The sequence below is a fragment of the Meriones unguiculatus genome, chromosome 2 (genome assembly GCF_030254825.1).
Source record: "Meriones unguiculatus strain TT.TT164.6M chromosome 2, Bangor_MerUng_6.1, whole genome shotgun sequence".
NCBI lineage: Eukaryota > Metazoa > Chordata > Mammalia > Rodentia > Muridae > Meriones > Meriones unguiculatus.
In genome coordinates this window covers 50571355-50582793 of record NC_083350.1, presented here as the reverse complement: position 1 = coordinate 50582793, position 11439 = coordinate 50571355, and the positions used below count along the sequence as shown (strand labels likewise).

At 41.1% G+C, this 11439-nt stretch overlaps 1 protein-coding gene across 1 annotated transcript; it reads left to right on the top strand.

Moving 5' to 3' along the window:
* Positions 1-641: 641 nt before the first annotated feature.
* Positions 642-8638, top strand: LOC132652329 (protocadherin beta-4-like). The gene has a single exon (XM_060377382.1). It carries the CDS (start codon positions 3136-3138, stop codon positions 5530-5532), a length of 2397 nt encoding a protein of 798 aa, XP_060233365.1. The 5' UTR covers positions 642-3135; the 3' UTR covers positions 5533-8638.
* The last annotated feature ends 2801 nt before the right edge of the window (positions 8639-11439 follow it).

The window sequence follows — 11439 nt, the reverse complement described above, 5'->3', positions numbered from 1 at the left end:
TCAAAGCCATATCTTCTTTATTTTTTTTAAAAATCCACTTGATATATTGTCATAGCAACTTTTTTTTTAACTTACCACATAGCTGTCATTTTCTACTTTAGATTTGAACAAATCGAATCTCTTTTATTTGCAGTCTTTCCGTGTAGTTATGAATCTCTATCTCCAAGGGGAGAGAAGTAACACGGAACCTCTCTAGTCTTTTTTTCCCTGGCTTTAGTAATTCTTAGTGATGATGTTTTATCAGCTATTTGCCTCCTTTTGAAATTCCCTCATGCTGTCCTGGCTTTAATGGTCTTTAGAAGAGAGATTGGCAGTCTCATGGTAATTTTCACTCATGTATCAACAGATTCAAGCCTTAATGAAGAAGGTTAGCTCAACTTTGTCATACATGGATAGAAGTTCTATTACACTCTTAGAGTTGTGTTTTGGCTAAGCCCAAACAGCCTTGGAGCTTGCAATTTTGCATTTGCTTTAGGAAACCAATATCTTAGAGAATGTCTCCTTCTTCATAGCTATTATTGTGTCTGTTAAGGTGGTAGACATGAGACCCTGGGAGAATATTTTGTAATTAAATTTTTATTTTTATATTAATTACAGTTTATTTACTTTGTATCCCAGTTGTAGCTCCCTTCCTTGTCCCCTCCCAATCCCAACCTCCCCCCCTCATCTCCTCCCTGCTCCTCTTTAAGACCACTGATGGGGGGGTCCTCCTCCCCTTCCATCTGACCCTAGCTTATCAGATCTCACCAGGACTGGCTGCAATGTCCTCTTCCAAATTTTTTATAAAGTGATGACTGAAAAACCACATGGAAAGCATGGCACGGTGGTACATTACTTTATCCCAGATTTTTGAAGACAAAAGCAGGCAGACTTCTGTGAGGTTGAGGCCAGCCAGATCTACACAGTGAGTTCTAGAACACCCATAGCTACATACAGAAACCCTGTCTCAGAAGAACAATAAAACCACACAGACACATGGAAAAATTTACAGCCTTGATATTGGCAATAAGTGTGCAAATTTGATGATGCCTAGCAACAGTAAGACACAATCAAAAATTCCTGTTCTGAATGAGTGATTGCTATTTTTAGGCTCCAGTAATGCGGCAAAATTAACTCGACACCCTAAATCCAATTCCCTCCCCATAAATCCATTACATTACTATTGTAGTAACAAACATCAGAGCAGCAACTACTTATCACATCATTCTGTGGCAGTAAACTGTGACAATACCAGGCACAAATATAATAAAAGAAAAAAACCTACATACCTATTTGCTTTTTCAATGCTGATGTAAAAATTCTCAAGAGAATACTGGCAAACTGATGGCAATAACAGGTGACATTGTGTATCATAGCTATAAAGAATTTATCTGGGAACAAAATTGGTTCAGCATACAAAATCAATACTGAAATATAGCTTATGGACAAAATGAATGGCAAGCCATACAATTATCTTAATAAAGGCATTTTAGAAAAGGAAAACATAGAACTATGGATACTTAGAGATAGTGTGGCTTTGTGTATACAAAGTCTTAAATAATCTAAAAGTGTGCTAAAATTAGTCAACAAATTCAATATGTAAAATAGAAGATCATTACCCTAAAATTAACTATATATGTATGATACCATTGGACAAACTGAAAATGAAGCAAAAGTCCTCTGGAATCAAGAGGAGTAAGCTGCTTGGAAAAGAAGCAGACGGGTATATAGACGAATTTCATACAGAACACTAGAAAACGCTGAAGGCCTATGTAAGGAAGAAGTGTATGTGGCCTGCAAGATGTTCCATTGTAAATATTACCTTCAAACTAGTTTATGAATTAATGGAATTCATACAAAAATCTCAGTTTTCTTTTCTCCTAGAAGCTACTAAATGCCCCTGAATTTTCCATTTGAAAATGCAAAGACAGCAGGGCATGGTGGCACAGACATCTAACCCCAGCACTCAGGAAGGCAGAGGCAGGAGCTCCGTGAATCTGAGGCCACCCGCTCTACAAATCAAGTCCAGGACAGCCAAGGCTACGCAAAGAAGCCCTGTCTTGGAAAGCAAGCAAAGAAGAAGAAGAAGAAGAAGAAGAAGAAGAAGAAGAAGAAGAAGAAGAAGAAGAAGAAGAAGAAGAAGAAGGAAAGAAAGAAAGAAATACAGAAAATGCAAAAACTCCTGAATACTCAAAACAATAATGAAAAAAGAAGAAATTTGAGGAAATCAGATTTCCTGGTTTTAATGTTATATTTTAAGTTTGAAATCAGATATATGAATTGTTTGTGTACTAACTGTATAAATACTATTTTCTACTTAAGCAGAAACAAGAAAGATTTGTTAGCATTGTCTTAGATGGCATCAAACTTTATAATGTCAAAGTACTTTAAAATATTTCAGGCTTGGAAGTTTAGTCAATATTAAAAGGTAGTTTGTGTCTTACCAACATGTACTATTTGGTTTGTAGCTATTTCACTCAGATGGTCAGCTGATGAATTCAATCTATGCAACAGAATCTGTGCACTGGAGTATCCCCAAAAGTAATTCCTTCTATAATAATTTATAGAAGGAATAATTTATAACTGTGTAACTTTGGTATTTTATCATTGGGAAAAAACACATTTATAAAAATCCTTTCTTGCTTTGCCTTAACTGATTACTCAAAACTTAAATGTGTGGGAAGACTAGCTGTCTTCTAGTTTTGATTAACTCCTCTCCTACACAGTATAGAATAACTATAGTAATTATGAAATTTCAAACAAGACCAACATTGATAAAGAAAAAAACATCTGCATACACTCTTAAAATGACATTAATTTGGAAACTTTAAAGAAGAACTTTAAAGAAGCGCTTGGCTTGAGAATAGAACTGTGGGAATTTACGAAAAACTGACACAGGGTGGCGCTGCAGGCTAAGGCTAGATTAATAAGCAGGAAAATACCCGGAATTGCTTGTTGCAAAACAGAACAAAAGACAAAGGCAAAAGCTTTTCAAGGACTATCTAGCTATGGAGGGCTTTGGGCAAGGATATAATGGCTTAGTGTAAGATTAAGAGCAACGTTGTGAAGATTCCTCTAAAGAAAAAATTAGAGTTCAGTGTTTCAAAGCGTTTGGAGACTGCTAAAGGACTGGATGCAAGCACTCACTGCCCCATCATGGAGAAGCTGGAGAGAATTCACCCAAACAGGCAAGTAATGGCTTTTATTTTTATGATGGTATTGGTTCAGGTTCGCAGTGAGGCGACAATTCGGTACTCTGTCTTGGAGGAAACAGAAAGTGGCTCCTTTGTAGCCCATCTGGCCAAGGATCTGGGACTCGGATCTGGGGAGCTGGCTGTCAGATCTGCAAGGGTGGTGTCTGATGATTTCAAGCAGCGGTTGCTGCTGGATCCTGAGACTGGAGATTTGCTTCTGAGGGAGAAACTAGATCGGGAAGAGCTGTGTGGCTCTGTGGACCCTTGTGTGCTGCATTTCCAGGTGTCTCTTGAAAAACCAGTGCAATATTTTCAAGGAGAATTATTGATCCAGGACATAAACGATCATTCTCCAGAATTCTCAGATAGGGAAATGCTCTTGGAAATACTGGAAAACAGCCAGCCAGGCACTCTGTTACCACTGAATTTAGCCCAGGATTTGGATGTGGGGAGCAACGGGCTTCAACAATATACAGTCAGCCCCAACTCTCATTTTCATGTCCTCACTCAAAATAATAGTGAAGGAAAGAAATACCCAGAGTTGGTGCAGGACAGAGTCCTGGACAGAGAGGAGCAGGAAGAACTGAGCTTAACCCTCACAGCAGTGGATGGAGGCTCTCCTCCTAGGTCAGGTACAACCATGGTTCGAATCCTGATCCTGGACATCAATGACAATGCTCCTGAATTTGTGAACACTCCCTATGAGGTGCAGGTCCTGGAGAGCAGTCCCCCAGACTCCCCAGTCCTGACTGTCTCAGCAAGAGATGCAGATGCTGGCAACTTTGGGAGAGTCTCCTATGGCTTGTTCCAGGCATCAGATGAAATCCAACAAACTTTCTCAATAAATGAAATCACGGGAGAAATTAGACTGAAAAGGGAGTTAGACTTTGAAAAAATTAAAACTTACCATGTGAAAATTAAGGCCACAGATGGAGGAGGGCTTTCTGGAAAAGGCACTGTGGTGATAGAGGTGGTGGATGTGAATGACAACGCTCCAGAGCTGACCATATCCTCACTGACCAGCTCAGTCCCGGAAAATGCTCCTGAGACCATAATCAGCATCTTCAGAGTTGGAGACAGGGATTCCGGAGAGAATGGAAAGGTGGTCTGTTCTATTCCAGAAGAGCTGCCATTCATTTTAAAATCCACATTCAAGAATTTCTACACCCTTGTGACAGAGAGCCCGCTGGACAGAGAGAACAGAGCCGAGTACAACATCACCATCACCGTCTCCGACATGGGCTCACCCAGGCTCACGACCCAGCACACCATAACAGTGCAGGTGTCCGACATCAACGACAACGCCCCCGCCTTCACCCAATCCTCCTACACCCTGTCTGTCCGCGAGAACAACAGCCCCGCCCTGCACATAGGCACCATCAGAGCCACAGACTCAGACTCTGGCTCCAATGCCCACATCACCTACTCGCTGCTGCCGCCCCATGACCCGCAGCTCGCCCTTGCCTCGCTCATATCCATCAATAGGGACAATGGGCAACTGTTTGCGCTTAGGGCTTTGGATTACGAGGCCCTGAAGGCCTTCGAGTTCCCCGTGGCCGCCATAGACCAAGGCTCTCCAGCTCTCAGCAGCCAGGTGGTGGTTCGCGTGCTGGTGCTGGATGACAACGACAATGCGCCCTTCGTGCTCTACCCTCTGCAGAACGCCTCTGCGCCCTGCACTGAGCTGCTGCCCAGGGCAGCGGAGCCTGGCTACCTGGTCACCAAGGTGGTGGCTGTGGACCGCGACTCTGGCCAGAACGCCTGGCTGTCATTCCAGCTGCTCAAGGCCACGGAGCCAGGGCTGTTCAGCGTGTGGGCGCACAATGGCGAGGTGCGCACCACCAGGCTGCTGAGTGAGCGCGATGCCCCCAAGCACAGGCTGCTGCTGCTGGTCAGGGACAATGGCGATCCTCAGCGCTCTGCCAGTGTCACTCTGCATGTGCTGGTGGTGGATGGCTTCTCCCAGCCCTACCTGCCTCTGCCAGAGGTGGCGCGCGACCCCGCACAGGATGATGAAGATGTGCTCACGCTGTACCTGGTCATCGCCTTGGCGTCTGTGTCTTCACTCTTCCTCTTGTCTGTGCTGCTGTTCGTGGGGGTGAGGCTTTGCAGAAGGACCAGGGCGGCTCCTCTGGGTGTCTGCTCTGTGCCTGAGGGACACGTTCCTGGCCACCTGGTGGATATCAACGGTTCGGGGACTCTATCCCAGAGCTATCAATATGATTTGTGTCTGACAGGGAACTCTGGGACTGGTGAGTTCAAATTCCTCAAACCCATGATCCCCAATCTGTTGGTTCAGGATGCTGGAGGAGAACTTGAGGAAAATCTCCACTTCAGGGATAGCTTTGTATTTAGCTAAGTCAGCCGTTCTCCACCTATGGATCATGACCTCTTGTGAAAAGAAACACCCTTTCACCAAGGTCGCCTAAGACCGTCAGAAAACACAGATACTTACAGTTGCAAAATTATCCTTATGAAGTAGCAATGAAAATAATTTCATTGTTGGGAATCACCACAAAACGAGGGTCGCAACATTAGGAAGGTTGAGAACCGCTGAGGTAAGGGATGTAAATTCCTAAGTATTGTACATTTCCTTTATCTTATCTTCTTTCTATGAAGTTTTCCACCAATCTTACCTATTTATATCCTTATAGTGCTGATTGATTGTTTTTTATTGGTATTAAGGTAATAGGCTTTTAGTTGTACTAAGCATATTTCATATTTTTCTCCACATATGAATATCTCTCGGTGATGACTACTCCCATATGCATAAATTTTTAATTTTCTTTGAATGAAACTCCCGATGATATTCTGAGACATTTTACTGCTTTCAAGAAGGCTTGCATTTGTGTATATATTGGTGTCACCTGCTCTTTCCATGTATTTTCATCTTTTCAAAGGCAGGTTTTGTAAAATTGCTTATGCTGCCTGGATCTTTCTGTGTGACTGGAAGGCGGCACTAGGTCATGTTTACTACCAGGCTAAGTGCCCTGAATAGCCAAGTCATAAAATTTAAAGTGAATATGAATATACAAAGTTCAAGAGTGCTCATCTTGCTAGTGACTCTATTGATTTGAAGTGTTCTGTAGTGTGGTTAAAGTTTTGAAATCTTATTTGACAAAAATTAAAGGGAAAATGTGTAGTTTCTCTTCCCATTCATTAAATAAAACTGTGAAACCACTGCTTTGACATGATCTGTTTTAATAATTAATCTCAGAAGTTGAATTGTATCATATGTCTCTAAAACAGAAAAGGCAGGGTTATTGGGGCCATCATATTTGTCTTTCTCTTTCTCATTCAGAGAAGTCCAAGCATAGTGTAATGTGTGCGTGTGTGTGTTTCCCAGAAGCCTTTCTTACACCTTTCAATGAGGAAATGCCTTTTGAAGTTTGGGTATTCCATTTGGTTCTGTTTATTAGTAGATTTCAAATCTTCCACTTTATGTTACTTAGTGCTTTTGGGTAGAGTTTATCAATCAACAAAATTTTTTTGGTGTTACATCTTTTTGTTTTGTTGCTTAGTGTATCATTCAGCCACTTTGAGTTAAACTGATAAATAATATTGAGTATTATTTTGTTTGTTAATACATCGAAACAGTAACATATTTATTGATTTGAAGTGGTAGCATTCTGTAGTGTTCAATAAGCGTGGTGAAATGAATGTTTGATTTCTAAATCATCATGTGTATTTAGATAAAACTATATCAAACCTTCTTGAAATTTTAGCAGAAAATGAGCCATTGAAAAGCATTCATTATATTCTTTTTGTTCTTAAATCTACTATTAGTCTATGTGAAATGAAGTAGTTGTACTTTTTTAATTATAATTACTCCCCTTGCCAAAGCTAAGAAAGAGTTAAAAGGCAAATTACTGGCAGGTTAAATTCATCTTGAAATGTGGATTTTGATCACCATTCAACTTTTTTAAACAGTGAAAAATAACTCTGAAAATCAGTAAGCCACACATAAAAAAATCTGGAAATGGGAAGTAGATCTGTTGGAAGAAGGGCTTAGACAGGAGAGGGGTAGAATAAGAGATGAGATTTGGGGTGTAGGAAAGGGCTAAACAATATCTGAAGAGATAACGACTGACAGTTTCCACCACTGGTTAGTCTTTGAGTGCTCAGGATAGTCAGAGAAACCTAATCAGGGCCTGTAAGAGACAAATCACCCTTATGCATGTCATAGGAAGTTGCTTAACACAAGGTCCAGGACAGGAAAAAATATTTAAGTAACTATGAAATAATGTATTTCTTTTAAAGGAGCACCAGTAAAACTAAAAACTGACTTTTAAACCTTAGTCATGAAATTAAAGAATGTGTCTTTAAATTGGTGGAAAAAAATATTCCCAAATGTAAATGAATTAATAGCACATGCCCGTTCAGTGGAGAAGCTTTTGGGCAAAAACTGAAAGAAGTAATTGAATCATATAATCACCAAGAGAAATACTTTTAGTGGAATTAGTTAGGCAGAAGGAAAACAATCCCAAAGGGATTTAAAACTGTGTCAAGAAATAAAAAATAACAGGAAAGGTTACAGAGGAATAGTGACCAGGTTTTGACTGTATGGAGTCGAATAGAGGCATCTTAAAATTCATGAGAACAATAATGCAAAGGCAGAGGAATAGACATGAAGAAAAAAGAGAGAAAGCATGAAACCCTTTAAAAATAAAGAGGAGCCAGTCTTGGTGACAAAGTCCTTCAATCTCAGTACTAAGAGGTTGAGGCAGGTGGATCACTGGGTTGGAGGTCAGCCTGGTCTATGTAGTGAATGCCAGGCCAGCTAGGGCTACATAGATCCTGTCTCAAAAAATAGGTTTTCTAAACCATTGTTTAATATTATTACTCTTTTTTCTTCTGGTCATTAATTCTGGTCATAAATTACAACATATATGTATAGATAGAGATATAGGTGATATAGATATAGATACAGATACAGATATAATGTCCTTTCTAGTTATCATGTGTTTAATGTTCTGGAATTACTATCACTAACCTTGGCTGTTCTCTCCTCTACGTAGCATGTAAACCTCAGTGCAAGGACAGAAAATTCATGAGGAAATCACTTCTTACCAATACATTTTTTCACATACAATGGCTGCTTTGGACTACCCTTCTTTTGCTCCCTTTATTCTTTGTTTGCACTCTTGTTTTTTCTTATTTACTCATCCGTCTATTTTTATCTCACTTGTACAAACAATTTAAACTCTAGAAGTACATTACACATTTGTGTGTATGTTGAGTGTGCACAACATATTTGCTAAAATTAAAATTTGGATGTATTCAGGTGACAAAATGATGTGAACTAGTAGGCCATGGCTCTTTTTGATTAGGTGACCATGTTTGTTACACAATGTATTTATTTTTGTCTTGTTAATCTTAAACAAACCAAACACTTAAAAACTTATAAGAAAAAATGTTGTTGCATTTGATAAATAATGCAAAATCCCATTTAAATTAAAATTTGAAGAGCATATAAAATCTGATCAATCATATCTATTAGATAAAGGTATTATAAAGGTCCGTTTTACATATGGAATGATCACAAATTTTTACATGAGCGCTAAAACAAATGTATAAACTTGTAAATGCACTGAACATATAAAAAAACCATCTGGGTGCCAGCAGGTCTGAAGAGGTTATGACATCCAAACTTCAAAAGGACATTGTAAGACAGAAATGATAAAACATTATCATTAAATCGACACCATCAGGAGGCGGGGCAAGATGGCGGTGCCGGGAGAACTCTCATTCTGAGCAGCAGCACAGCAGGATCAGCACAGTGACCAGCAATCAGAACTTGAGGCAATAAAACACAGGTGATTCTGTTTCCCAGGTGAGAGGATACCCCACGGTGGGGGATTCAATCAGCTTTTAACTCACCTGGCTAAACCGCAGAAGAGATCCCAGTTCCACCAGACGCTTGGCCACCGGCCACCAGCCCCAGCCCCAGCCCCAGCCCCAGCCCCAGCCCAGAGCCACAAGCCAGTGTCGCTGGTCACGGTCCCAGACTGAACCATGCACACCACACTATCAGAGTCTGGAATTTTCCGTCGAGATATAACCCAATGGTGCAGGAAACGATTGGGACTGACCTTAGGTCACCCAGACATCCCCTGGAAAAGACTCGGGTTCCACAGGTGCCCCAGGAGCAAGCCCGGAGCCAGAGCCGGGACCCAGGCTCCAGTGCCTGATTCGCTGCCCCAGACAGAACTGTGGGCTCCAGGGCACCAGAGACTGCATTTCACTGTCCAGTGCAAACACACAGGGAGGGAAACGGCTGGTCTGATCTCAGAGCACTCAGCTGATACCCCCACCCTGAAAAGGCCTCAGGAAAATTACCCAGTTTAGGCAGACGCCCAGGCTCCCAAAGGCCGGAAAGGCAGACACAGGCAGTTTCTGTGTGCCAGCTAGCTGGCAGAGACTGAGCAGTGCACCCCAGAGCAAAAAAGAGATTGGGAGTCCCTGTCTCCAGAGAATCCACAAGGAAGGAAGGAAACTGTACTGACTTAAATCACCCAATCCTTCCCTGGAAAAAGTCTAGCAGACCGGTGGGGCCGAGCCACCATCAATCAGCTGTGCTCCAGACACAGGCACAAACAGTTACTGCACGCCAGATGTCCAACTGGGTCACAGCAGCTGATCATTAAATTTACAGCAAAAACCCAGAAACAGGGCAGCTGTCTTCAGGACTTCCCTGGGTGAGAGGAGAGCCCTCTAGACTAACAAAGACCACAGTTACCACTCAGGTCTCTATCCCTGAGGTGAGCAGCAGCAACTCCTGAAAAAATGCCAGCCATCCAGGGACTATACTCTAAAGCTGAGAAGACTTCCTTCAGGAAAAAACCAGGTTTCTGCAAAGGGGATTCTCTCCACCACAGGATCCCCAGGAACCACCAGAAAATAACCCCAGACACCTAAGATAGCACAATGGGTAGAGGCCAGCGTAAAAGCTCAAGCAACAAAAGACAGAGCAATATGGCATCTCCACAACCCAGTTACCCAGGGGCAAGTAGCCCTGGACACCCCAGCATAACTGAAATCCAAGAAGATGACCTAACAACTATGCTCATGAAGATGATAACAGAGGAAACAAATAAGATACGTAAAGACATAGAGGAAGATAAACTCAAACAGAATATTGCCATCCGTAAAGAAATAGAGGATGCTGCAGCCAAACCGTTTATGGCCTTTAGAAAGGAAATGCTTAAAGCACTGAATGAAATAAAAGAAACAGAGTTGAAGGAACTAAAAGAAAAACAGAAAAGTACAATCAGATAGGTGAAGGAAGTAAACAAAACAACTCAAGACCTGAAGATAGAATTGGAAAAATTAAAGAAAACACAAATGGAGGAAATAATGGAGAGGAAGAATCTAGGGAAGAAAACAGGAACTACAGAGGTAAGCATAACCAACAGACTACAAGAGATGGAAGAAAGAATCTCAGGTGTAGAAGATACAATGGAAGAAATAGATGTATCTGTCAAAGAAAATGTTAAATCCAAAAAATTCCTGACACAGACCATCCAAGAAATCCAAGACAATATGAAAAGACAAAACCTAAGAATAATAGGTATAGAGGAAAAAGAAGACTCCCTTCTCCAAGGCACAGAAAATATTTTCAACAAAATCATTGAAGAAAATTTCCCCAAGTTAAAGGAGAGGTCAATTAGAATACATGAGGCCTACAGAACACCCAACAAATTTGACCAGAAAAGAAAATCCTCCCACCACGTAATAATCAAAACAGTAAGTATACAGAACAAAGAAAAAATTCTAAAAGCTGCAAGGGAAAAAGGCCAAGTAACATATAATGGCAAACCCATTAGAATCACACCTGACTTTTCAACAGAGACTATGAAAGCCAGAAGGGCCTGGACGGATATCATGCAGACCCTAAGAGAACACAGATGTCAGCCCAGGCTACTATACCCCGCAAAACTCTCAGTCCTCATAGACGGAGAAAACAAGATATTCAATGACAAAAACAAATTTCAATAATACCTACAAACAAATCCAGCATTACAGAAGACACTGGAAGGGAAAATACAACCCCAAAAAATTAGCTTCTTTCAAGAAAACACAGGAAATAATTAACCTTACTACAGTAAAACAAAAAGCAACCAATCACACAACCTGATGACCACAGCCAACATCAAAATCAAGGGATCTAACAGCCACTGGTCATTAATCTCTCTCAACATCAATGGACTCAACTCTCCAATAAAAAGACACAGATTAACAGAATGGATACGTAAACAAAACCCAG

Coding starts and splice junctions, on each gene's coding strand:
- LOC132652329 (XM_060377382.1), top strand. CDS start 3,136: ATGGAGAAGCTGGAGAGAATTCACCCAAACAGGCAAGTAATGGCTTTT.